This window comes from Rosa chinensis, chromosome 3 (assembly GCF_002994745.2).
Source record: "Rosa chinensis cultivar Old Blush chromosome 3, RchiOBHm-V2, whole genome shotgun sequence".
Taxonomy (NCBI): Eukaryota; Viridiplantae; Streptophyta; class Magnoliopsida; order Rosales; family Rosaceae; genus Rosa; species Rosa chinensis.
Window position 1 is genome coordinate 19,807,988 of NC_037090.1, and position 26,957 is coordinate 19,834,944.

At 41.2% G+C, this 26,957-nt stretch overlaps 1 protein-coding gene across 1 annotated transcript; it reads right to left on the reverse strand.

Annotated features, from left to right (window-relative positions):
* Positions 1-10,846: 10,846 nt before the first annotated feature.
* LOC112194261 (F-box protein At3g07870) lies at positions 10,847-11,422 on the reverse strand. Its single transcript, XM_024334510.1, has one exon. The coding sequence runs from the start codon at positions 11,420-11,422 to the stop codon at positions 10,847-10,849; it is 576 nt and encodes a 191-aa protein (XP_024190278.1).
* Between the last annotated feature and the right edge of the window lie 15,535 nt (positions 11,423-26,957).

The window sequence follows — 26,957 nt, forward strand, 5'->3', positions numbered from 1 at the left end:
TTTGAACAGACCTCGTGAGATAGAAAAAGAGTCATCGATGACTTATATAGGCACCAAAACTGAATGGAATTGCGAAATCTTATGGGAGTAGGAGTTCATAAGTAGTATGGTTTACTTCTAGGAGTTCATAGGTAATTTCTAGGGCTTTTATCATGAGTGAGGTCTCGATTTTTCTTTAGCAGATAAAATAGTACTCAAGGCTATGATCAAGTTGTGTGTTTAGCTGCAATTGCACGGAGATGGAAATTGAAGCTATGAGAGCCGGCCTCCTAATTGTTATCCACCAAGGCTATGATCAAGTTGACATTGAGACTGATTGTGCTGCTGTGGTGAACGCCCTAAAGGGAGATTTGGAGGATCTTTCGGAGGTAGGTTGTATTGTGGAGGATTGCAAAGCATATTTGCAAGCAATCCCCTTCTATTCTGTACAATCTATTTATCGTGAAGCAAATGGTGTTGCCTATAGATTAGTTTGCTAGTGTTAATTATTTAGATGACTATTGGTTAGAGGAGACACCTGTGATTATCCAGGATGTTCTCTATGAGGATTCTTATACTAGTACTCGAGGTATAGGTATTACGTCCCCCTCGCTGTACAATCATCCTTCTTAATTAAATAATAATAATGGGCGCGGGATGTAGCCTTCCAGTTAGGTCGGGTTCCAAACCCCTTTTCAAAAAAATAAAAAATAAAATAAAATAGTATTCAAATTTTAAAAACGATCAATTCCTAAACTTTTAAACCACATCAACAAGGTGTTTCCGTCTACTCTCTGTCACTTCTCTAATTATTCGAACAAATAAGATATTTTCCGCAACTTGACCATTGAAATGAATGTAGTAACATCATCTGTCAAGTCAGCACATTCACCTCACCTCCAAAGTCAATTGACTTTTCCCTCCCAAATCTTCATCTTCTCCTCTCCCACTTATTATCTATACTTATAGTTAGGATAAAACCTCTTCTAATTAAATGAATATGAATGTACGAGATCACCCACCTATCAGCCAAGCAAAAACAATAGTTATAGCAATGGGTGTCCATTTACCAAGTACACCCATGAGAAACAACGACAAGTTACTTAATTTGCTTTCAACTTTGCGATCTTATCTAAAAGACAAATAAATTTATTTTTGTTGTAGAGAAACTGATTTTGAGAGGAATTTGCTGTGTATTCTCATTGATAATAGGGGCCTCTTTATATAGAGGATTACAATGCATAAAATCTCAATCATACAAGGAAAGTAATTCTACATTGATTAGGATTCTAGATTCTTCTAATTAAATCCTATTACCACTAGGTCAAGTAACCTAGAGTTTGGGCTAAACACAAATTAGGTTTTCCTTGAACACTCCCCCTTGTGTTGCCCAAACGCAGTGCTTCTCTCGTTGCCTCATTAAAAACCTTGCCGAGTAACAAAAACCCAGTGGGACAAAAATAACCTCGGTCGAAGGGGAAAAAGAGCACAACACACCCTTCACGATTCGAGACTAACATGTAGACATCTCCCCCTGATGTCTGCACCTCCCCCTGATGACTACGATCATGGGAGTTCAGATAATTTCCGCAAGCCAATTCTTGCCACATGTTTCTCGAACGTGGTATTGGGCAATGACTTAGTAAACAAGTCTGCCTCACTGTCCTCAGATCGAACCTAGTTCACTTTGATCTCGAGGAGTGTCTGTTGTTGCTGATTATGCTTGGTGTTATCGCTTTTGATGTAGCCTTGCCTCATTTGTTCAAAACAAGTAGCATTATCCTAAATGCTCGTAGGCTCATCTGTGGTAGACTTCAAACCACAATTGTTCGAACATGCGTAATTATGGATCCAATCCATATACATTCACGAACCACTTCATGAAGAGCAATGATCTCTGCATTGTTCGAAGATATAGCGACTAGGGTCTATTATGTAGACCTCCAAGATGTCACGGTCTTTTCCCATGGTGAACACTTAACCGGATTGGGAATGACCATTGTGTGGGTCAGAGAGATACCCAACATCAGCAAAACCTTCCAAAACACATGTCGTTTTGGGATGGGGACGATGGACGCAAGCCAGTGTTGGCGGCGTACCTGGTGTGTGATGGGTCCGAATCCATCATCTCTTTGTAGGGGTAGAACAAGCCCATATCATTCATACATCTCAAGTATCGAAAGATATCTTTTACACCAATCCAATGGCGTCGCGTTGGCGCAGAGCTATATCTAGCTAACAAGTTTACAACATATGAGATGTCCGGTCTTGTGCATTTAGATTAGTACAATAATGCGCCTATTGTACTAAGTAAGGCACTTCCGCCTCTAGCACATCTTCGTCATCATCCTTTTGACGAAGAGGATCCTTTTAAGGATCAAGACTACGGACAATCATGGGGGTGCTTGAAGGCTTGACCTTGTCAAAAATGCCTAAGCATCTATCGACACAATGCTCAATTTTCAAACCGAGACATAATCGTGTTCTCCCAAAATCCTTCATCTCAAACTCGGATTTCAAGTGTTCAGCGGTTTCCCTTAACTCTTTAAGGGCTTCTAATGAAGATCATGTCCAACATGAATCGCGATAGAATCCGAAACTTGCCATAGAAACTCGTGGGCATATCCCTTCCCAATCAAGTAGTCACTTTAGTGAGCGTTTCAACCTCTTTGGAAACACGCTCCATGGTCTAGAGCCACTTAACTTGGGTAAATGAAGTTCGCCATGAACCTTCATGTATATTCCGTATCTAGATCCCTATAGAAATACGTAGTGACCATATTTGTAAGCTGCATGTTCAGTTATTCGGAAACTACCAAACTGACAGGGTAGTGGAGTGCAATAACATCCATTACGAGAGAATATGTCTCATCGTAGTCGATTCCAGGGCGTTTTGTGAGAAGCCTTGCGCCATAAGGCGAGATTACCATCTCTTTTTCTCACTACGCTTTCTAACGAAGACCCATTAGTCAACAGGTTTTATGTTAGGAGGTGTTGGCATCTCTAGCTCGAAAACCTTCCTCTTCGTTAGAGAATCCATCTTAACCTGGATCGCATCTTTTCATTTAGGCCAAAAATTCTCTACATTGGCATTCATTCATCAACGGAGCGTGGTTCGATATCATCTGACTCAAAAACTCATGCGCAACAAAATGCGCAACTACATCATCAATTCTGATGGAGTTTCTATCCCACGTCTCATGTACACTAGTGTAAGTTTCATAGAGCTCTATATTCTCAAGAATAGGTTTTGACGTTGAGGCGTCCCCAAACGATAACCATAACCCGGAAGATACTCATGAGACGGATTTTTGAGTATCGATGATCAAGGATTGGTTTGTGCCAATGTATCCTTCGAACCCACGGGCCTCCAACGCATCCTAGCTGGGGCCATGGCCTGTAACGCCAGAGTGTCACTCTCTTTGGCATTGGCGCCATGCCTACCTCCGTGTAGGGTGGCGCTACGTCTTCTCGTAGGGACATCCTTCCTTGCAGGCATGTTTGCAGCATATTTGTGTGATCTCGTCACTTTAATAGGGATCAAGATGAGACATAGTGGGGACAGACTACGACAATTCCTGCCGTTCCTGTTGAACATTCGTGTTCTTATCTCCCCCTAACGACGGGAAGACTGTCTCATCAAAGTGACAACCCGCAAATCTAGCGGTAAAGAGATCGCCTTGCAAGGGCATTAAGTGGCGGACGATTGTTGGAGTCTCAAATCCAACGTAGTTGTCCATTCGTCTGTAAGGACCCATGATAGAGCGCTGTGGCGGCTCAATTGGCACATAAATGGCTCACTCAAATGTGCGTAAGTACAAAATACGTGTACCCAGTCACTAGCTGTAACGCAGAGGTACATTGAGTGGCGGTAGGTCGTAGATGAATTAGCATAGCTGCATGCGATATCGCATCACCCCGAGCGGATGTAAGAAGATTGGTGCGCATTACCAATGTTCGGACTACCATCGTAGTCGTTTCCGCGAGACCAATTGGGTGTGAACATGGGAATGTAATGTCCAATATCAAGCCCATTGCAATATCCATCGAAAGTCTTCGATGTAAACTCGATCACTAGCATAGTCAAATCAAATTGACTGAATAGGATGATTTGGGGAGTGAGCCCATTGTCATATGATATGTGCTAGGAGTGTAGCATAAGCAGCATTTATAGGTGGACAATGGCACAGCACGTGACCAGCGTGTTTGCGTGTCAACCAACATCATAAAACATTTAAGCGTCCGCAAGTTGGTTGAATCAATCCACAAAATCCCTATGGATTCTTTGTAAGAACAGAATGAGTAATGTCATATCCTTTGCATAGGACGGTCTCAGTCCTAATTTCCCTAAGGAACAGGCTTAGTAAAACGAGCGAGAGGCTTTAGAAGCAACCAATGAGAATTTTGGTTAAGCCTGAGCGTCTGAAACGCTATTTTGAAGCAAGTTGGTGATTGCAGCATCACTTAAGGCGCCATCACCATGATGGACGCCATCCATGGAGTCATGGATAGAGACTACGCCAGCCCTAGGCTGGTGATGGACGGAGGCGGTGCCCTAGGCAGCAGCATCGGTCACACTTAGTCTAAGAATCAACTTTTGATTCATGCTTCATTTCGCTCGAGAGAAAAGATGTCCGTGTGAAGTCTTTTTGTAGACGGATCATCATATCATGACTAGGATGATCTATCCTGTCGTGACAAAGCCAATATGTGTCTAAATCCAAAAGATCTTCTCTCATAACTTTATTGGATTTAATAGCTCGAATAGTGACATAGAATCCACTAGAGAGACACATAAACTTATCTAAGATGCGTCTTTGTTCGCAATCATTAGAGGTAATGCAAAGGAACTCATTTCCGTTCTCTACATGCATTTTCGCATGGAATTCGTTGGCTATTCATAGGGTACTATGTGCCTTAAGAGCGTAGAGAGTTTCTGTGACAACTATAATCGAGGTGCCAATTGGCAAGTGGAACTTGGGTTATTCCATGTCCTTGAATTAATATTGATGGCCCAGCCATCGTAGTCACAACGTCATATGCTCAGAATCAAAGTTGAGTCATAATGAAAAGAACTCGAAATTTTATTCATAAGCCAACGGAATACATCATTGTTTCTATGATTAAAGAAAATCTAATCCAATAAAAGTAATATGGCAATCGCCTACATCTCTTGGAAAATAAAAGACTTAATCAAAATCGCCAATTTTGGGGTCTTGATCCTTGTAGTCTTCCACCCTTAGATCTAGATCACCATCTTGATCATCTTGTGCCATGTAATTTGCTTCCCTTGCTTCACGATACGTCTTGTATGCGTTTGCAACATTCTGGGGTGCGGTACATGTTTTGGCCCAATGTTCAGTTGATCCACATCGAAAACAAACATCATTAGGCTCCCTTGATCGAAGCGCCATTGGGGCGCGATTTGGACGACCTATCCTCTTGGTGGCGTTACCACCATGGTCGGAGGCTCCGCCTCTCTCTCTCTTCACATGTTGACCTCCACGGTTCCGTGCACGCCTCTCTTGGCGATTTCCTTCCTCTTTAGGGCGAACATATGGACCAGAATGTCCAGAATTGTCCCTATCCTTAGGGTTTCGCTCCTTGCGTCCTCCATTGGGGGCGCGACTATAGTTAGACTCCGGAATAGGCTTAGTTTCCACGGGTCTAGCATTATAGTTCTTCACAAGGATATTATCGTGCTTTTCAGCTACGTTCATGGCGCCAATGAGCTCATGAAACCTTGTGATACGTCCTGCATTTACATCAATCCGATAATTCTTTGAAATCATCAGTGCAGAGACGGGGAAGGTAGAGAGAGTCTTCTCGATCAACATCGTATCAGTTATGGCTTGGCCACAATACTCCATTAGAGACTTGATACGAAGAGCTTCCGAGTTATAATCAAGCACAGACTTGAAATCACAAAAGCGGAGGCTATGCCATCACACTTCTAAATCAGGAAGCAGGGAGTCACGAACGTTGCCAAATCGCTGCTCAAGTTCTACCCATAGCTTTCTTGGGTCTTCCTCATTGAGGTATTCATTTTGGAGCGCGTCATTCATGTGCCTTGTCATGAGAATTATGGCTTTAGCTTGTTTTGCTTCGAAAGCAGTAGCTTGCTCAATGGAGAGCACGTTCTGACCAGGCTCTTAGATGGCTTCTAGAAGTCCATCAGCCTTAAGATGTTGGCGCACATCTCGGACCCATCTATGGTATCCTGCGCCAGTTGTTTCTAGTGGAATGAAGTTCAACTTGTTCAGGTTACTCATCCTGAAAAACAACACAAGATTAGGGTTAGTTTCGGAGCGAAAAGGTTACCACGAAAAACTATTAAATTTCTAAGCGTAGTCGCTTCCAAGAAATTAGGGATTTTCTGAGCGTAGTCGCTCCCAAGAAAATCCGATTCCAAGAGGGGTTTTGGATTAGATCGAAACAACGATGTATGTGGTCGATCGTTTTCTTCTCAACAAACTCTAAGTTTGGAGGACTCTACAAGCTCCAAGCTTGGAGTGAGCGCGAACCCCCACAGTTCGGCTTGTGGTCTCCCCTATGTAGAGAAAGGGGGTAGAAGAAGGGATGTTGGAAGTCCTCAAGAAAAGAAGAAGAAATAAAAAAAAAGGGGAACTTTTAGAAAAGTTTACCTTAAAAGATAGCCGGAAAATGTCGCCCGAAAAGTTACTGTAGCTGTCTGAAAGTACTGTAGCTGACAGGAAAAGTACTGTAGCTGACCGGAAAAGTCACCGGAAAATGCCAGGAAGTGGCAGGAAAAGTTGCCGGAAAAGGGTTGACCGGCCGTTGACCGTTGACCAATGCTGACGTGGCAGTGGGACAGGGTGCTGACGTGGCCGTGGGGTCTGCGTCAGTGGGCTTGGGCTTGGGCTTCTGTCCTTCTGGGCTTCTGGGCTTCTTTTGCTTTCTCTTTTTCTTTTCTTTTCTTTTCTTTTCTGCCGGTTCAAGATGCAGCAGCTCAAGTGGCCGGTTCACGCTTTTTTAGGCCGGTTTTTGCAAATTTTCTTCTGGTTCCTGAAACTTCATATCAATGGGCTTCTGGTATCAAAATTTGGTGAAATTTGAAGGTCCGGAAGATGGTGAACCGGTGGAATATTTGCTGCGAGTTGTATGGAGCTTCCGGTGGCCGGTTCGGTAAGTTTCCGGCCGGTTCTTGGGGTGGGGCTGCCGGTTCTGGACTCTTGAGATCGATTCCTTTAAGGTGTGAGGTGGAGGCAGAAAAGGCTTCAACGATTTGTATTCGGATTCAAGGTTTTTAGCTTCTTGAATCAGGGTTTGGCTATTTGTTTCAGGGTTAGGGCTCGTGCTGATAACGTGTTGTAGAGAAACTGATTTTGAGAGGAATTTGCTGTGTATTCTCATTGATAATAGGGGCCTCTTTATATAGAGGATTACAATGCATAGAATCTCAATCATACAAGGAAAGTAATTCTACATTGATTAGGATTCTAGATTCTTCTAATTAAATCCTATTACCACTAGGTCAAGTAACCTAGAGTTTGGGCTAAACACAAATTAGGTTTTCCTTGAACAATTTTTTATTTTTTGAGAACTTGCAGACCATCTTTCGTCTCACCCAAGTGTGTTTTTAGGGCCAATGATATATAAGGTCATTTTAAAAATTTGAAAGCTGTATTATTTGTAATGATGCTTCTTTGAAATTAAAGTATCTTTCCAGTATGTCACCGCAATTGTAAAGCGAATGGAGTATGGAGTAGTCAGTAAAGCACTCCTTGCTAGTTGGTGCTTGTTAGAATACATTGTTTTAGTTGAGACTCTTGTTATTATTTCAGAAAGTTCTCATAATGTTTTTTTGTAATTTGGGGTATAGGCACCATGTCTCCCTCAAGTAAAGCACTCCTTTGACATTTTTCTACTTCTCCTGCCTCTAATCTTGTGTCCTTGATTTTGAGAAATGTAACTATAGTAGATGATGGAGGGTTTTGCAAATGGGTCTCCTACTGTTGTAGGTTTATTAAGAAATTGGGGCTGGAACGGGTTTATGGGTTGGAAACCATCGCCATTGAAAGTTCGTCTTTGGAGTCATTCTTGGTCCAGTGTCCCTGTTATTTTGACATTGACCGTCTTGTAATAGCTGGTAATAAAATTGAAAATATAGATATAGATTGGGAGTATGATATAGACAAGCGCAGCAATAAAAGTTTGTTGAATGTTTCGGCCCCAAATCTGAAGTGTCTGAAATGGGTTGGGAATATGTTGAATCATCAGCATCTTGGGGAAATGAATTGTTTGGAACAAGTTGAGATTTCTCTTACTTCGTATGATGTAAATGATTTGGATAGCGTTTCTGAACAGCTCTTGTGCAGTATAAGCAGTGTTAAAGTTCTTCTTCTAGACCAAGTGACTGCCAAGGTAAAGAGATAGACACTATCTAATACTTCCCTCCTCGGTTTATATTATGATTGATTAGATTTATCCATTTTGAAAAGATTTCTGACTTTGGTTTAATTATACTGTTGTAGACATTGTTCAGGGAAGGTTCACACCTGCCCCATTGGGCAGTGCTTGGTACTTGCTTATGTCTATTTGGGGCAGTATTGATGACAACCTTGCCCCAGCCATGACCCCTCTTTTCAGGGCTGTACCTAATTTGGCTATTTTGAACGTATCATCATCTCCCGAGTTTCCTTTTTTTTTTTTTTTGTGGCTATTTTGAACGTATCATCATCTCCCGAGTTTCCTTTTCGTGGTGGTGGTGATAAGGTAAGTAGAAGTTTGTGGAAGTCCAATCTTGGCACGTACCTTTCGTTTTGGTATCAAAATTCTTTTGATTTATTGCTTGTTTGTTACTTTTTCAGGTATCTGGATTTGATAGGGGATATTGGGAACTCCAAGAGCTTGATTTTGTTTCTAAGCTGGAGGAGGTAACCATAGAGCTTACCACTGGCTCCAAGGGATTTGAATTAGCAAGGTACATGCTTGAGCATACTGGTAATTTGAAGAAAATGTTTGTTATTACTACACCCGATCAATCAAGTTTAGTACCCGAAATATGGAGAACCAACCGTACTTCCAATGCTAGAGTTGTCTTTCTGGAAAAACGAAATCTGCCTTGTCATCGTGTTTAATGACCAAATCCTATGTCTATACAAGTGGATTTTGATGCTTCTTTTGGGGAACTTCTATTGTGCAGTTTTGTTTGACGTGAAATTCTTGATGCTTCTGTTGTAGTTTCAAGCTAGGGATTCATTTGTAGTAGCATAAGAAGGTAGCTGATTATGTTATATGTTTTGTGCTACTTCCGTGTAAGAAAGACGGATCTCAATCTTTTGTTCCTTTAATTAAGGTATTAAGGGTCTTGGAAATAAACTATCAAAGGGATATACTTAATTTAGTAAAGGTGTTTAGAAGATTTTGATGTATTTCATAACACTTGAAGTGTTACTATGTTGAACGTCTTCAAAATTTGGAATAAGTTTATGCAGTGAATACTGAAGTATAACGAGTCAAAGCAAGCGATCATAAAAGTTACTTTTCAAAGCAAGCGATCACAAAAGTTACTTTTTTAAATCAAAGAGGAGGGATAAATAGTTGAAAACAGACCCAAGAGATTCAAGACGTGATTTTGCCGGCCTGAAATATTAATAAGACGTTTTATCGGAAATATTAAAAGAGTTTTCTATAAATGGAATTTGTAAATATAATAATATTTATCTAGTCAGAATACAATAATGTTTACTTAATCAGTAACTATCTGACCAAGAAATTTATTTGGAGACAATGGTATTCACTTAGTTAGTAACTCATCAAGTAATAAATTATGCTCAACTACTTTTCGATGTAATTTCGACGGTGGAAATAAATATTTTAAAGTTGAGAAGGGCATCTCCAACAGACTACTTATTTCAAAATAAATTTAATATTTAACTAATTTTAGACTAAAATTCTACTCCAGCAGAATACCTAAATAAAAGTTAAATTTAACTTTTGTTAAATTTTCTAGCTATATTTAGCTAGGATGAGAGAAAATTTAACTGAAACCTAAATTTAACTTGAAATTTAGGTATTCTGCTGGAGCATAACTCAATAGCTAACTAGTTATATTTCACTTTTAACTATTTTTAGCTATGAATATAAATATCATTGTTGGAGATGCTTATTTTGTTTCTCACTCTGATGTGCACATTTATAGTTTCTATAGGAGTTCAGTTGTACTGCAGTACAGCTTGGCCCATGAACATGAATACATGATGATGTTATGTTGTGCAAGAACGAGGAAATGTTTTTCATTAAGGTAATAAGGGGTCTTGTCAGTAAAATTTTTATTTTCTTTACACTTTCCAATATCTTTTCTAGCATAATTTTATTTCACATACATATTTTTGGTTGGCAAAAGTCTTTTTTTTTTTTATCTATAAGATCATTGTCAATGAATGTTTGTCGGAATCAGTGTTTCTTATTTTTTTTATCGATGAAATTTCGTTGCAAAAGTTTTTTTTTTTTTTAGAAATCATTACAGATGAAATTTGTTCAGAAATTTATTTATATATTTTGGAGACCATTGAGTGTTTTATTTTATTTTAATAACCATTGCTGATGAAATTTCAACAATAAGTTTGTTTTTTTTTTTTCCCTTCTAATTTTTGATACCATTACTGATGAATTTTTGTTGACATAAGTGTCTTGAAATGTTTCATGTAGTTCAGATTACAACATAATATAATGGGCAGTTCCGATATAACCCATATAAAAGCCATAAAAACATTAATTGACAAAACATAATCCATCAATAAAGATAGATCGAATAGAAATTGTTAAAATTAACATGACCGCTTTAATTTGTAATTGAAATTGGAAATTGGTCCATATATATATTTAGACAAACAAAATGCTTTTAACTAGGTACTTTGGAGAGGTAATCCTTGATAATATCCTTCGGAGAAACAAAGCTCGGAATATGGTCTGCCACGAAACGGAAGCCCCCTGATGGCATCCCATCAATCTCAACCCTCACAAGGGTCCTTGTTTCTGGAGTATAGAGGCACAAATTAGTGTTTGCTAACAACAAAACCTTCCCCTCTGTAAATTTCAAAACTGAAACACATCGTATATAGGACCCATATGGGTCATTAGGATAAATTGTATCATGTCCAATTTCAAGCTCTTTGGTCCAAGACCTCTTGACGCCGTACTCTTTCATTACCCAAAGCGTGCGGCCATCACTTACAGAAAGTGAACCTCCTAAGACTCGCATTCGAGGTATAGAATCGGGATGGAAATAATAAGGGGGCATTGGTAAATCCTTGAAACCCTCGCGTTCAACATCAAATGCACGTATGAAAAAACCCTCCGTACAGCGACAAACCCAGTGAAGAAATCCATTATGAAAGACCCCTTCTCGTGTTCCATGCATGTCATTGGATACTTTGCCAATTCTTCTCCAAATCACAGAGCCAACAGTCAAAACCATCACGTCCAATTGACAACAAAAGCGATGTTTATTAACTTCATTGGATGTAAACACAACCACCTTATAGACATCACTTATGGGACTATACCCAAACCCAAAGTGAGCTGGACGGCCTATTTCTTTATTGACTGGAAGAGGTACAGACTCGCCGGTAATGGGATTGGATATGTTAAAAATGAAAGCATCAATTTTACGATTATGGCGGAATAAGCAGAGGAAGCCATTGCAGGATCCCATAATACCTGTAAAACTTGTATGGAGCCTGTTGTATAAGGCATTGGGATTTGAAAGCTTCAAGACCACGTTGTTTGGGCTCGAGACGCTTTCCAAGTTGGCCAAGATGTGCTTATTCGGGGATATACGATAACGTTCGGTGTTTCGGCTCCGGTGGGTCCTACTATAGTCTTGGAGAAACAACCACGCCGGAGTTCGTGCAAATAGGGATTTTTCTTTTTTTTTGAAATTCGCAAATAGGGATTTTGAGAACTCGTGGTCTGAGAGAGAACGACGCCAAGACTTGCACACATACTTGCATTGGATGACCGTGTTTATTGGGATTCTACAGAAGATCTCCAGGATTATGTGGTCTGGCAATTGTAGAATAATGCAGGGTTTCTCATCATCTCTTTTGTCTTCTACTTCTTGATCTCTCTCAGTGTTGGTTGTCTTGATTTTCTGCTTGTTCATTGTTCTCGATGTCATGGATGAAGGCAGGAATCGTTTTTCGAATAGACCTCTTGAGATAGAAAAAAGTCATCGATGACTTATATAGCCACAAGTCCTAATTCCTCCTAATTAATCACGGAAAGACCTAGTTAAAATAAAGTTTTGAATTAGAGATATTTTCGGAGATATTCATAGATATCCGATTAATTATACGATTATCTTTTCTTGTACAACTCTGATTCCATATCTTGTAATCCCTATTATCAATGAAAGTACGGCTCAATTCTCTCACAATTTCAGTTTTTCTTAAATATGAAACCCTAACCCTGAAACCCTAAAATCGTAGCCTACAAACCCTAACAACCACCGCCGCATATATTGAAGCCCTCAATCCCAAGAGTCCGGAACCTGCGACGCCTCCCCCAGAACCGTCTGGAAAAATACCGAACCGACCCCCAGAAGAAGCAAAAGGTCCCCTGCCCAGTTCGTACCCTTCCAGTTCACCTTCTGCCTTAATCTTTCATCACCTACAGTGTCTCTGCCCAAAATCCAGGAACCGGAAAAATAATTCACAGAACAGGCCTAAAAACACGTGAACTAGCCACCGGAACTGCTGCTACACCTTGAACTAGCCTTAATAATTACTCTGTTCCAGCCAGCCCAGACCCAGACGAGCCCAAAAGAGGGAGCCGCCCGGTTGGTGCAGCCCACAAAAGAAGAAGAAGAATGCGTCTCGGTCAAAGGAAGAAAGAAAGAAAAAAGGAGCACGGGCCCACTGCAAGAAAAGAAAGAGAAGAAAGAAAAAAAAAGGGAAGCCCACATGAGGTAGCAGAAGAAGAAGAAGGAAAAAAAAAAAAAAAAGAGGGAGCGGGGCCCAGAAGAAGAAAAGAAAGAAAAAAGGGTGGGCCGCAGCCGAAGACTGAAGAAATAAAAAAAAAAGTGGAGTGACCAGCCTACTGGTCCGCTGATGTCAGCAGGCCCACTTCCATCAGCACGCCTATCTCCGGCAGCAGGTTGTCCGGGGGCGTAAAAAAAATAAATTTTTTTTTTTTTAAAACAATAAACTTGAAAATGTTTTAGGGAATCAGAAATTGAGAGATAATCGCTGTGTATTCTCATTGATAATAGGGGCCTCTTTATATAGAGGATTACAATGCATAGAATCTCAATCATACAAGGAAAGTAATCGTATATAGGAATCTAGATCCTTCTAATTTAACCCTATTACCACTAGGTCAAGTAACCTAGAGTTTGGGCCAAACACAAATTAGGGTTTACTTGAACACTCACCCTTGTGTTGTCCAAACGCTGTGCTTCTCTCGTTGCCTCGTTAAAAACCTTGCCGAGTAACAAAAACCCAGTGGGACAAAAATAACCTCGGTCGAAGGGGAAAAAGAGCACAACACACCATTCACGTTTCGAGGTGAACATGTAGACATCTCCCCTTATGTCTGCGCCTCCCCCTGATGACTACGATCATGGGAGTTCAGATAATTTCCGCAAGCCAATTCTTGCCACATGTTTCTCGAACGTGGATTTGGACAATGACTCAGTAAACAAGTCTGCCACACTGTCCTCATATCGAACCTAGTTCACTTTGATCTCGAGGAGAGTCTGTTATTGCTGATTATGCTTGGTGTTGTCGCTTTTGATGTAGCCTTGCCTCATTTGTTCAAAATAAGCAGCATTATCCTAAATGCTCGTAGGCTCATCTGTGGTAGACTTCAAACCACAATTGTTCGAACATGCGTAATTATGGATCCAATCCATATACATTCACGAACTACTTTGTGAAGATCAATAATCTCTGCATTGTTCGAAGATATAGCGACTATGGTCTATTCTGTAGACCTCCAAGATATCACGGTCTTTACCCATGGTGAACACTTAACCATTTTGGGAATGACCTTTGTATGGGTCAGAGAGATACCCAATATCAGCAAAACCTTCCAAAACACATGTTGTTTTGGGATGGGGATAATGGACGCAGGCCAGTGTTGGCGGCGTTTCTGGTGTGTGATGGGTCCGAATCCATCATCTCTTTGTAGGGATAGAACAAGCCCATATCAATCATACATCTCAAGTATCGAAAGATATCTTTTACACCAATCCAATGGCGTCGCTTTGGAGCAGAGCTATATCTAGCTAACAAGTTCATTGTAAACGAGATGTCCGGTCTTGTGCATTTAGCTAAGTACAATAATGCGCCTATTGTACTCAAGTAAGGCACTCCTGCCTCTAGCACATCTTCATTATCATCCTTCGAACGAAGAGGATCCTTTTCAGGATCAAGACTATGAATGATTATGGGGGTGCTTGAAGGTTTGACAATGTCAAAATGCCTAAGCATCTATCAACATGATGCTCAAGTTCCAAACCGAGACATAATCGTGTTCTCCCAAAATCCTTCATCTCAAACTCTGATTTCAAGTGTTCAGCGGTTTCTCTTAACTCTTTAAGGGCTTCTAATGAAGATAATGTCCAACATGAACCGCGATAGAATCCAAAACTTGTTATGGCAACGCGTGGGCATATCCCTTCCCAATCAAGTAGTCACTTTAGTGAGCGTTCAACCTTATTTTAAACGCGCTCCATGGTCTAGAGCCACTTGACTTGGGTAAATGAAGTTCACCATGAACCTTCATGTATATTCCGTATCTAGATCCCCATAGAGATACGTAGTGACCATTTTGTAAGCTACATGTTCAGTTATTCGGAAACTACCAAACTGACAGGGTAGTGGAGTGCAATGACATCCATTACGAGAGAATATGTCTCATCGTAGTCGATTCCAGGGCGTTTTGTGAGAAGCCTTGCGCCATAAGGCGAGATTGCCATCTCTTTTTCTCATCACGCTTTCTAACGAAGACCCATTAGTCAATAGGTTTTATGTTAGGAGGTGTTGGCATCACTAGCGCCAAAACCTTCCACTTCGTTAGAGAATCCAACTTAACATGGATCGCATCTTTCCATTTAGGCCAAATTTCTCAACGTTGGCATTCATTCATCAACGGAGCATGGTTCGATATCATCAGACTCAACAAACTCATGCGCAACGAAATGTGCAACTACATCATCAAATATGATGGAGTTTCTATCCCATGTCTCATGTACACTAGTGTAAGTTTCATAGAGCTCTATATTCTCAGGAATATGTTCTGACGTTGAGGCGTCCCCCCAAGATAACCATAACCCGGAAGATACTCATGAGACGGATTTTGAGTGTCGATGATCCAAGGATTGGTTTGTGCCAAGGTATCCTTCGAACCCACGGGCCTCCCACGCATCCTAGCTGGGGTCATGGCCTGTAACGCCAGAGTGCCACTCTCTTTGGCGTTGGCGCCATGCCTACCTCCGTGTAGGGTGGCGCTACGTCCTCTCGTAGGGACGTCCTTCCTTGCAGGCATGTTTGCAACATATTTGTGTGATCTCGTCACTTTAATAGGGATCAAGATGAGACATAGTAGGGACAGACCACGACAATTCCTGTCGTTCCTGCTGAACATTTGTGTTCTTATCTCCCCCTAATGACGGGAAGACTGTTTCATCAAAGTGACATCCGCAAATCTAGCGGTAAGGAGATCGCCTTGCAAGGGCATTAAGTGGCGGACGATTGTTGGAGTCTCAAATCCAACTGAGTTGCCCATTCGTCTGTAAGGACCTATCATAGTGCGCTGTGGCGGCACAATGGGCACATAAATGGCTCACTCAAATGTGCGTAAGTACAAAATACTTGTACCCAGTCACTAGCTGTAACTCAGAGGTACATTGAGTGGCGGTAGGTCGTAGACGAATTAGCATAGTTGCATGCGATATTGCATCACCTCAAGTTGATATAAGGAGAGTGGTGTGCATTACCAATGTCCGGACTATCATCGTAATCGTTTCCGCGAGACCAATTGGGTGTGTACATGGGAATATAATGTCCAACATTAGTCCCAATGCAATAACCATCGAAAGTCTTCGATGTAAACTCTCCCGCATAGTCAAATCCAATTGACTGAATATGATGATTCGGGGAGTGAGCCCGTTGTCATATGATATGTGCTGGGAGTGTAGCATAAGCAGCATTACAAGTGGACAATGGCACAACACGTGACCAGCGTGTTTGCGTGTCAACCAACATCATGAGATATTTAAATGTCCGCAAGTTGGTTGAATCAGTCCATAGAATCCCCATGGATTTGATGTAAGAACAAAATGAATATTTTCATATCCTTTGCATAGGACGGTCTCAGTCCTAATTTCCCGAAGGAACTGGCTTTGCAAAATGAGCGAGAGGCCTTAGAAGCAACCAATGAGGATTTTGGTTGGGCCTGAGCGTCTGTAGCGCTATTAGAAGCAAAATGTGTGACTACATCTCCCATCATGGCGTTGGAGCCATGGAAATTAGCATGTATGGCGTCATGGCCACTAGGAGGAACAACCATGGCGTTATGCTCATGGTTGGCGCCATTTATGGCGTCATCAGATTCTTGCTTCGTTTTGATCAAAAGGATGGATGTCCGTGTGAAATCTTTAGTAGACGGATCATCATATCATGACGAGGATGACCTATCCTGTCGTGATAAAGCCAATATGTGTCTAAATCCAAGAGATATTCTCTCATAACTTTATTGGATTTAATAGCTCAAATAGTGACATAGAGTCCACTAGAGAGACACATAAACTTCTCTAAGATGCGCCTTTATTCGCAATCGTTAGAGGTATTGCAAAGGAACTCATTTTCGTTCTCTACATGCATTTTCGCATGGGATCCGTTGGCTATTCATAGGGCAATTTTCCCTAAGAGCGTAGAGAGTTTCTGTGACAGCAATTAAGGTGCCATTTGGCAAGTGGAACTTGGGCTATTCGATGTCCTTGAATTAATATTGATGGCCCAGCCATCGTAGTCACAAAGGTCATATGCTCATAATCAAAATGGAGTCATAAAGAAAAGAACTTGAAATTTTATTCATAAGCCAACGGAATACATCATTGTCTCTTAACCATTAGGAGAATCTAATCCAAATGCTAGCTAATGCAAAACAAAGGTAGTCGTTTGACTTCTTTCGGTAACTCTAAAATAAATATGACCAGGTGAGTAGAGAGATGTCGGTGGAGCAAAGCTCGCTTAAGTACCACTTATCTCAAAACCTTCCTAGATATCACACTCATTTTGGATGAGCCTATGTGAAGAAAAACTAAACCAATGGCATTTACTACATAGTGTGGCAATTGCCTATTACATCTCTTGAAAAATAAAGACTGAAACAGAATTGGCGATCTATTGATCCTAGCCAAATTTGTAGTCTTCAACCCTTTACTCTAGATCATCTTCTTGATCTTCTTGTTCCACATAGTGAGCTTCTCTTGCTTCACAATATGCTTTGTAGGCAGTGACAATTTCTTCACGAGCTCTACAAATGTGTGCCTAATGATCAGACACTCCACATCGAGAACATACATCTCTTTGCTCAAACTCCATTGATTGAGGCGCTTTGAAAGCGTCATTTAGATGGCTCTTAGTGTTGGTGGCGCCACCAACATGGCCAGAGGCGTTGCCTCCCTCTCTCTTTCCACGTCGACCTCTTCGGTTCCGTGTACGCCTATTTTGGAGATTACCTTCCCAAGTAGAGCGATTATATGGACCAGAACGTCCAGAAGTATCCCTAAGATTAGGGTTTCGCTCTTAGCGCCCTCTCTTTGGGGCGTGACTATAATTGGATTCCGGAATATGCTCTGTTCCCACGGATCTCGAATTATAGTTCTTCACAAGGATGTTGTCATGCTTTTCAGCGACACTCATAGCTCCAATGAGCTCATGAAACCTTGTGATTCGTCTTGCAGTAACATCGATTCGATAGTTCTTAGCAACCATCAATGCAGAGATGGGGAAAGTAGAGAGAGTCTTCTCAATCAACATTGCATGTGTAATCTCTTTACCACAGAATTCCATTAAGGATTTAATGCGAAGTGCTTCCGAGTTGTAGTCAAGAACTAACTTGAAATCACAGAAGCGGAGGCTATGCCATCTCATTTCTAGGTCAGGAAGCAGGGAGTCACGGACGTTGCCAAATCTATCTTCGAGTGAGACCCCTATCCTTTTGGGGTCTTCTTCATTCATACACTCGTACTGGAGCGAATCATCTGTATGATGAGTCATTAGGATGATGGCTTTCACCTTATTTGCCTCTAAGGCTGCTCTATTTGCTTCCAAAGCTTGAGCTTACTCAACAATTAGCACGTCCTGGCTAGGTTCGAGAATGGTATTCAAGATTCCATCGGCCTTGAGATGCTGGCGGATATGACGAACCCACCTGTGATATTCAGAGCCAGTTGTTCCCAATGGAGCAAAGTCCAATTTGTTCAGGTTACTCATCCTGAAAGTGAACAAGAAAAGGGTTAGTTTAGGAGCGGAAAAAACTACCACGAAAACATATAAAATTTCTGAGCGTAGTCACTTCCAAGAAATTAGGAATTTCCTAGCGTAGTCGCTTCCAAGAAATTCTATTCCAAGAGGGATTGGATTAGATCGAGACAATGATGCAAGTGGTCGATCATAAATTCTCTACAAACTCTAAGTTTGGAGATCTCAACAAGCTCCAAGCTTGGAGTGAGCACGAACCCCCACAGTTCTGCTTAATTAGGTCTCCCCTATGAAGAAGAAAAGGGGGGGGTAGAAGAAGGGAAGTTGCAAGTCCCCGAGAAAAAGGAAGAGGAAAACAAAAAAAAAATTCCAAAAACGGGAATTAAAAGAACCTTGAAAACATACCTCAAAAGGGGTAAAAACTTTGCCAGAAAAATCGCCGGAAATTTGGTCGCTGGAGGTGGCCGGCGATGGTCGCTGGCCGGAGCTGCTGCAGGGCTGCTGCGCAGCGCTTGCAGGGCTTGTGCAGGGGGCTGTCGGCAGATGTCGGTAGGCGCTCGGCAGGCTCTTGGCAGATGTCGGCAGGCTCCTCGGCAGGTGCGCGCAAGCACTAGGTAGACACTCGGCAGGTCTGGGCAGCAGGCGCAGGGGCGCGCGCAGGCTTGTGCGGGGCCTAGGGCAGGCTTTGTAGACAGATGTCGACAGGAGCTCGACAGATGCGGGCAGGCCAGGTACAGGGGCTTTTGGTAGCGAGGCTAGCAGAGCGAGGCTAACCCGAGCAGTTCAGCCTATTCCGGCGGCCGGTTCAGGCGGTTTCCGGCCGGTTCCGGTGGTTCCGCCGCCGGTTCTGGGTTCCTTAAGGCTAGGGCTTCAATATGTGGGGCGGTGGATGTTGGAATTTGATGGCTACGAAATTAGGGTTTCAGGGTTAGTGCTTCGTGCTGATAACATGTTTTAGGGAATCAGAAATTGAGAGATAATCGCTGTGTATTCTCATTGATAATAGGGGCCTCTTTATATAGAGGATTACAATGCATAGAATCTCAATCATACAAGGAAAGTAATCGTACATAGGAATCTAGATCCTTCTAATTTAACCCTATTACCACTAGGTCAAGTAACCTAGAGTTTGGGCCAAACACAAATTAGGGTTTACTTGAACAGAAAACAATTTGTTGTTTATTGTAACAATTCGAAGGAGTACTTAGCAAAAAATTACAATACATCAAAATCTTAACAAAAAGAAATAATTGGAGCTTGGTTTAATCAAGTGTTGGTCATATAACTATTATTGTTTCGGTTACTCTAAGGTCATATGCCTTTATGGCTCCTTCTTTCATTAAATGTTTCTGTTTCTTTTTTTTTAATCAAATGTTTCTGTTTCTTTTTCATTTAATTACACCTTGTCCCATAAAAAGTCTATTAGGCTGCTACACGTTTGACACCAATTTCATCTCTATAATTACCAATTGTATTAGTATATTTTGATCCAAAAAAAAAAAATTGTATTACTATATATGTTATTAAAATATTAGGCTAAGACGCTAAGCGGCGGCTTATATATGTTAACATTTTGTCTCCTAGCTTAATTAGATCATCAATGAAGTACATTGTGCACAAAATTTCAGTGGGCACATATGCCCCCACTTGCCCCTCCTTCGGTCCACCAATGGGTCATCCCACATGTCAACTTTGGTCAGCAGGTCAACTTCGGTCAACTGTGTCAACTCCAGTTGACTGTTTCCGGTCAACTACCTCCTGCCACTTCCGGCGACTTTTCCAGCCAGATTTCCGGCGACTTTTTCTGATCAAATTTTATGGCGACCTATTTCAAGGTATTTTTTTACTAAAAGTACCTTTTTTTTTTTTTATTCAATTTCTCTTCTTTTTCTCGGGGACTTGCAAACTCCCTTCTTCTACCCCCCTTTTCTTCATCATAGGGGGGACCTAATTAAGCTGAACTGTGGGGGTTCGTGCTCACTCCAAGCTTGGAGCTTGTTGAGATCTCCAAATTTAGAGTTTGTAGAAAATTTATGATAAACCACTTACGTCATTGTTTCAATCTAATCCAATATCTCTTGGAATTGAATTTATTGGAAGCGATTACGCTAAGAAATTTTATGTTTTCGTGGTAGCTTTTTCCGCTTCGAAACTAACCCTTTTTTCTTGTTCTCTTCCAGGATGAGTAACCTGACAAATTGGACTTTGCTCCACTGGGAACAACTGGCTCTAGATATCACAAGTGGGTTCGTGATGTCCGCCAGCATCTTAAGGCTGATGGAATCCTGAATACGATTCTTGGGCCTAGCCAGGACGTGCTAATTGTTGAGCAAGCTCAAGCTTTGGAAGCAAATAGAGCAGCCTTAGAGGCAAATAAGGCGAAAACCATCATCTTAATGACTCGTCATATGGATGATTCGGTACGAGTGTATGAATGAAGAAGATTCCAGAAGGCTGTGGGTCTCACTCGAAGAAAGATTTGGCAACGTCCGTTACTCCCTGCTTCCTGACCTAGAAGTGAGATGGCACAGCCTCCGCTTCTGTGATTTCAAGTAAGCTCTTGACTACAACTCGGAAGCACTTCACATTAAATCTTTAATGGAATTCTGTGGTAAAGAGATCACAGATGCGATGTTGATTGAGAAGACTCTCTCCACCTTCCCTGTCTCTACATTGATGGTTGCTAAGAACTATCAAATAATTGTTATTGCAGGACGGATCACAAGGTTTCATGAGTTTATTGGAGCTATGAATGTCGCTGAAAAGCATAACAACATCCTTGTGAAGAACTATAATTCGAAATCCGTGGAAACAGAGCATATTCCGGAAGCCAATTATAGTCACGCCCTTAAGAGAAGGCGCCAAGAGCGAAACCCTAATCTTAGGGATACTTCTGGATGTTCTGGTCCATATAATCGCTCTACTTGGGAAGGTAACAGCCAAAATAGGCGAACACGGAACCGAAGAGGTCAACGTGGAAAGAGAGAGGGAGACAACGCCTCTGGCCATGTTGGTGGCGCCACCAACAGTAAGAGCCATCTAAATGACGCTTTCAAAGCACCTCCATCAATGGAGTCTGAGCAAAGAGATGTATGTTCTCGATGTGGAGTATCCGGTCATTGGGCACACATTTGTAAAGCTCGTGAAGAAATTGTCACCGCCTACAAAGCATATTGTGAAGGAAGAGAAGCTCATTATGTGGAACAAGAAGATCAACAAGATGATCTAGAATGAAGGGTTGAAGACTACAAATCTGGCTGGGATCAATAGATTGCCAATTCTGTTTAAGTCTTTATTTTTCCAAGAGATATAATAGACAATTGCCATATATTTTGTAGTAAATGCCATTGGTTTAGTTTTTCTTCACATAGGCTCATCCAACATAAGTATGATGTCTAGGAAGGTTTTGAGATAAGTGGTATTTAAGCAAGCTTTGGTCCACCGACATCTCTCTACTCACCTGGTCATATTTATTTTGGAGTTACCAAAAGAAGTCAAACGACTACTTTTGTTTTGCATTAGCTAGCATTTGGATTAGATTCTCCTAATGGTTAAGAGATAATGATGTACTCCGTTGGCTTATGAATAAAATTTTGAGTTCTTTTCATTATGACTCCATTTTGATTCTGAGCATATTACTTTGTGACTATGATGGTTGGGCCAACAGTATTAATTCAAGGACATGGAATAGCCCAAGTTTCCCTTGCCAAATGGCATCTTGATTACTGTCACAGAAACTCTCTACGCTCTTAGGGCAAATCACACCTATGAATAACCAACGGATTCCATGCAAAAAGGCATGTAGAGAACGAAAATGAGTTCCTTTGCAATGCCTCTAACGATTGCGAACAAAGGCGCATCTTAGAGAAGTTTATGTGTCTCTCTAGTGGACTCTATGTCACTATTCGAGCTATTAAATCCAATAAAGTTATGAGAGAAGATCTCTTGGATTTATTGGATTTAGACACATATTGGCTTTGTCACGACAAAATAGGTCATCCTAGTCATGATATGATGATTCGTCTACTAAAAACTTCATATGGACATCCTTTCTCTAGAGCGAAATGAAGCATGAATCAAACGTTGATTCCTGGACTAAGTGTGGCTACCGCCGCTGCCTCTGGCACCGTCACAGTCCACCACCAGCCTAGGGCTGGCATGGTCCTTTTCCATGACGCCATGGATGGTGTACATCATGGTGATGGCGCCCCAGGTGATGTTGCAATCACCAACTTTGCTTCAAATAGCGTTTAAGACGCTTAGGCCCAACCAAAATCCTCATTGGTTGATTCTAAGGCCTCTCAGTCATTTTTACAAAGCCCGTTCCTTAGGAAAATTAGGAGAGATCGTCCTACGCAAAGGATATGAAAATACATTCTGTTCTTACATAGAATCCATGGGGATTCTGTGGACTAGTTCAACCAACTTGCGGACATTTAATATCTCATGATATTGGTTGATACGCAAAAATGCTGGTCACGTGTTGTGTCATTGTCCACCTGTAAATGCTGCGTATACTACACTCCTAGCACATATCATATGACAACGGGATCACTCTCTGGATCATCCTATTCAGTCAATTGGATTTGACTATGCTAGATAGTTTACATCGAAGACTTTCGATGGTTATTGCAATAGGACTGATGTTGGACATCATATTCCCATGTACACATTCAAATGGTCTCGCCGAAACGACTACGATGGTAGTCCGGACATTGGTAATGCGCACCAATCTCCTTATATCCGCTTGGGGTGATGCAATATCGCATGCAACTATGCTAATTCGTCTACGACCTACAGCCACTCAATGTATCTCTGCGTTACAGCTAGTGACTAGGTACAACTATTTCGTGCTTATGCATATTTGAGTAAGCCATTTATGTGCCAATTGCGCCGCCACAACGCACTATGATAGGTCCCTATAGATGAATGGGCAACTCAGTTGGATTTGAGACTCCAACAATCGTCCGCCACTTAATGCCCCTTGCAAGGCCATCTCATTACACCTAGATTTGCGGGTTGTCACTTTGATTGGACAGTCTTCCCGTCGTTAGGGGGAGATGAGAACATAAATGTTCAGCAGGAATGACTGGAATTGTCGTGGTCTGTCCCCACTATGTCTCATCTCGATCCCTGTTAAAGTGACGAGATCACACATCTGCTGTAAATATGCCTGCAAGGAATGACGTCCCTACGAGAGGACGTAGCGCTACTCTACACGGAGTTAGGCATGGAGCCAACACCAAAGATAGTGGCACTCTGGCATTACAGGCCATGGCCCCAGCTAGAATTCATGGGAGGCCCGTGGGTTCGAAGGATACATTGTCACAACCCAATCCTTTGATTATCGACACTCAAAATCTGTCTCATGAGAATCTTCTGGATTAAGGTTACCGTTATGTGATGCCTTAACGTCAGAACCTATTCATGAGAATATAGAGTTTTATGAAAATTACACTAGTGTACATGAGACGTGGGATAGAAACTCCATCATAATTGATGATGTAATCGCGCATTTCGTTGCGCATGAGTTTGTTGAGTCCGATGATATCGAACCACTCTCCGTTGATGAATGAATGCCAACGTAGAGAAATTTAGCCTAAATGGAAAGATGCGATCCATGATAAGATGGATTCTCTAACGAAGAGGAAGGTTTTTGAGCCAGTGATGCCAACATCTCCTAACATAAAACCTATTAACTAATGGGTCTTCGTTAGAAAGCGTGTTGAGAAAAAGAGATGATAATCTCGCCTTATGGTGCAAAGCTTCTCACAAAACTCCCTGAAATCAACTACGATGAGACATATTCTCTCGTAATGGATGTCATTGCACTCCACTACCATGTCAGTTTGGTAGTTTCCGAATAACTGAACATGCAGCTTACAAAAATGGTCACTACGTATCTCTATGGGGATCTAGATACGGAATATACATGAAGGTTCATGGTGAACTTCATTTACCCAAGTCAAGTGGCTCTAGACCATGGAGCGTGTTTAAAATAAGGTTGAACGCTCACTAAAGTGACTACTTGATTGGGAAGGGATATGCCCATGCGTTTCCATAACAAGTTGTATCACGGTTCATGTTGGACATGATCTTCATTGGAAGCCCTTAAAGAGTTAAGGGAAACCGCTGAACACTTGAAATCCGAGTTTGAGATTAAAGATTTTGGGAGAACACGATTATGTCTTGGTTTGGAACTTGAGCATCGTGTTGATAGATGCTTAGGTATTTTGACAAGGTCAAGCCTTCAAGCACCCCCATGATCGTCCGTAGTCTTGATCCTGAAAAAGATCTTCTTCATCCGAAGGATGATGGTGAATATGTGCTAGAGGCGAAAGTGCCCTACATAAGTACAGTAGGCGCATTATTGTACTTAGCTCAATGCATAAGATTTGACATCTCATTTGCAGTGAACTTGTTAGCTAAGATATAGCTCTGCGCCAACGCGACGCCATTGGATTGATGTAAAAGATATCTTTCGGTGCTTGAGATGTACGATTGATATGGGCTTGTTCTATCTCTACAGAGAGATGATGGATTCGAACCCATCACCCACCAGGAACGTCGCCAACACTGGCCTGCGTCCACTATCCCCATCCCAAAACGACATGTGTTTAAGAAGGTTTTTCTGATATTGAGTATCTCTCTGACTCACACAAAGGTCATTCCTAAACTGGTTAAGTGTTCACCATGGGTAAGACCGCGATATCTTGGAGGTCTTTAAAATAGACCCTAGTCGCTATATCATCGAACAATGCTGAGATTATTGCTCTTCATGACGTGGTTTGTGAATGTATATGGATTGGATCCATAGTTACGCATGTTAGAACAACTATGGTTTGAAGTCGACCACAGTTGAGCCTACGAGCATTTAGGATAATGCTGCTTGTTTTGAACAAATGAAGCAAGGCTACATCAAAAGCGACAACACCAAGGATAATCAGCAACAATAGACTCTCCTCAAGATCAAAGTGAACTAGGTTCAATCTGAGGATAGTGTGGCAGGCTTGCTCACTAAGTCATTGCCTAAATTCCATTTTCTAGAAACATGTTGGTAGCATCATTTACGGAAGTTATTCGAACTCCCATGATCGTTGTCATCAGGGGGAGGTGTCTACATGTATGGTCTCGAAACGTGAAGGGTGTGTTGTACTCTTTTTTCCCTTCGACCGAGGTTATTTTTGTCCCACTGGGTTTTTGTTACTCGGCAAAGTTTTTAATGAGGCAACGAGAGGAGCACCACGTTTGGGCGACACAAAGGGGAGTGTTCAAGTAAATCCAGAATATGTGTCTGGCCCAAACTCTAGGTTACTTGACCTAGTTGTAATAGGATTTTGAATTAGAGATATTCTCAGAGATATTCATAGATATCCGATTAATTATATGATTATCTTTCCTTGTACAACTCTGATTCTATGTTTTGTAATCCTCTATATAAAAAGGCCCCTATTATCAATTAAAGCACGACTCAATTCTCTCTCAATTCAGTTTTCCTTAAGTAAAGAGATTATTCTTCTTTTTTTTTTTTTTCCAAAGAGAAGGTCATCTTAATTTAAAATTTAAAATACAAAAAGAGAAGAAGACCCATAAGATCCAAACCACCTCACCTTTCAATCTTCACAGAACCATCGACTCCCAAACCAACTCTCTCTTTTCCGTTAGAACCAACTAGAAGTAGAAGCTTATTAGGCTCATAGTTCTCTACATGGGCTCTTTGAGCAGAGAGCACTGACAAAGAATGAAGCTTTTCTTCTTCTTATTATTATTGTAAATTTTGTTGCTTTTGTGCTTATAGACCATAACAAGCCATGCCTTGTTTGTTTTGGAGCCATAGTTGTACCTGACCCACTTGTTACTCCACATCTGCTCTCTTCTCATCAAGCTTCTCACCTGCTTGCCCAATTGCTTCATCAATGGCTTCCTTTTCTCCAGGTACATCATTCTTGCTCTACTCTCTCATTCTAGCACCTTCAGATATGAAAGAGATCCTAGATTTGTTTGGCAGACCGTAGACATTAGAAGGTATATTTATGTATGAAAAATAGAATAGTTCATATGGATAACTATGTGAACTAAAAATATCAGCAGCAACCTGATTGACTCACGGATGTCAGTGTGAATTATTCACACAGATATCTGTAGAGGTCAGACAAACAACAATGAGGAATTGTCATGTTACAGATTTATGTGTTAATGCAATTCGTTTAAAAATGTATTATTTCTGTTATTTTGTACTAATATCCGTGTAAATAATAACTCTTACTGATTAATGTGTATGTTACAGTTATGATCATATCTGTGTATAATGCTAATCACACTTACGTCTGTCTATAGGTGTATGATAAATTCTAATCGGGGGCCCATCTCAACTTATTATACACTGACTGACTGACATCAATGATAGATTAAAAGTTTACACAGACATAATGGCCTATACGTCACAAAAGCAACAAATATAATCAGTGTGAAGCTTAATGTGAATTAAATCAGTGTAGATTACCCTTTTTACTAGTAGTA

Coding starts and splice junctions, on each gene's coding strand:
- LOC112194261 (XM_024334510.1), bottom strand. CDS start 11,422: ATGGTTTTGACTGTTGGCTCTGTGATTTGGAGAAGAATTGGCAAAGTA.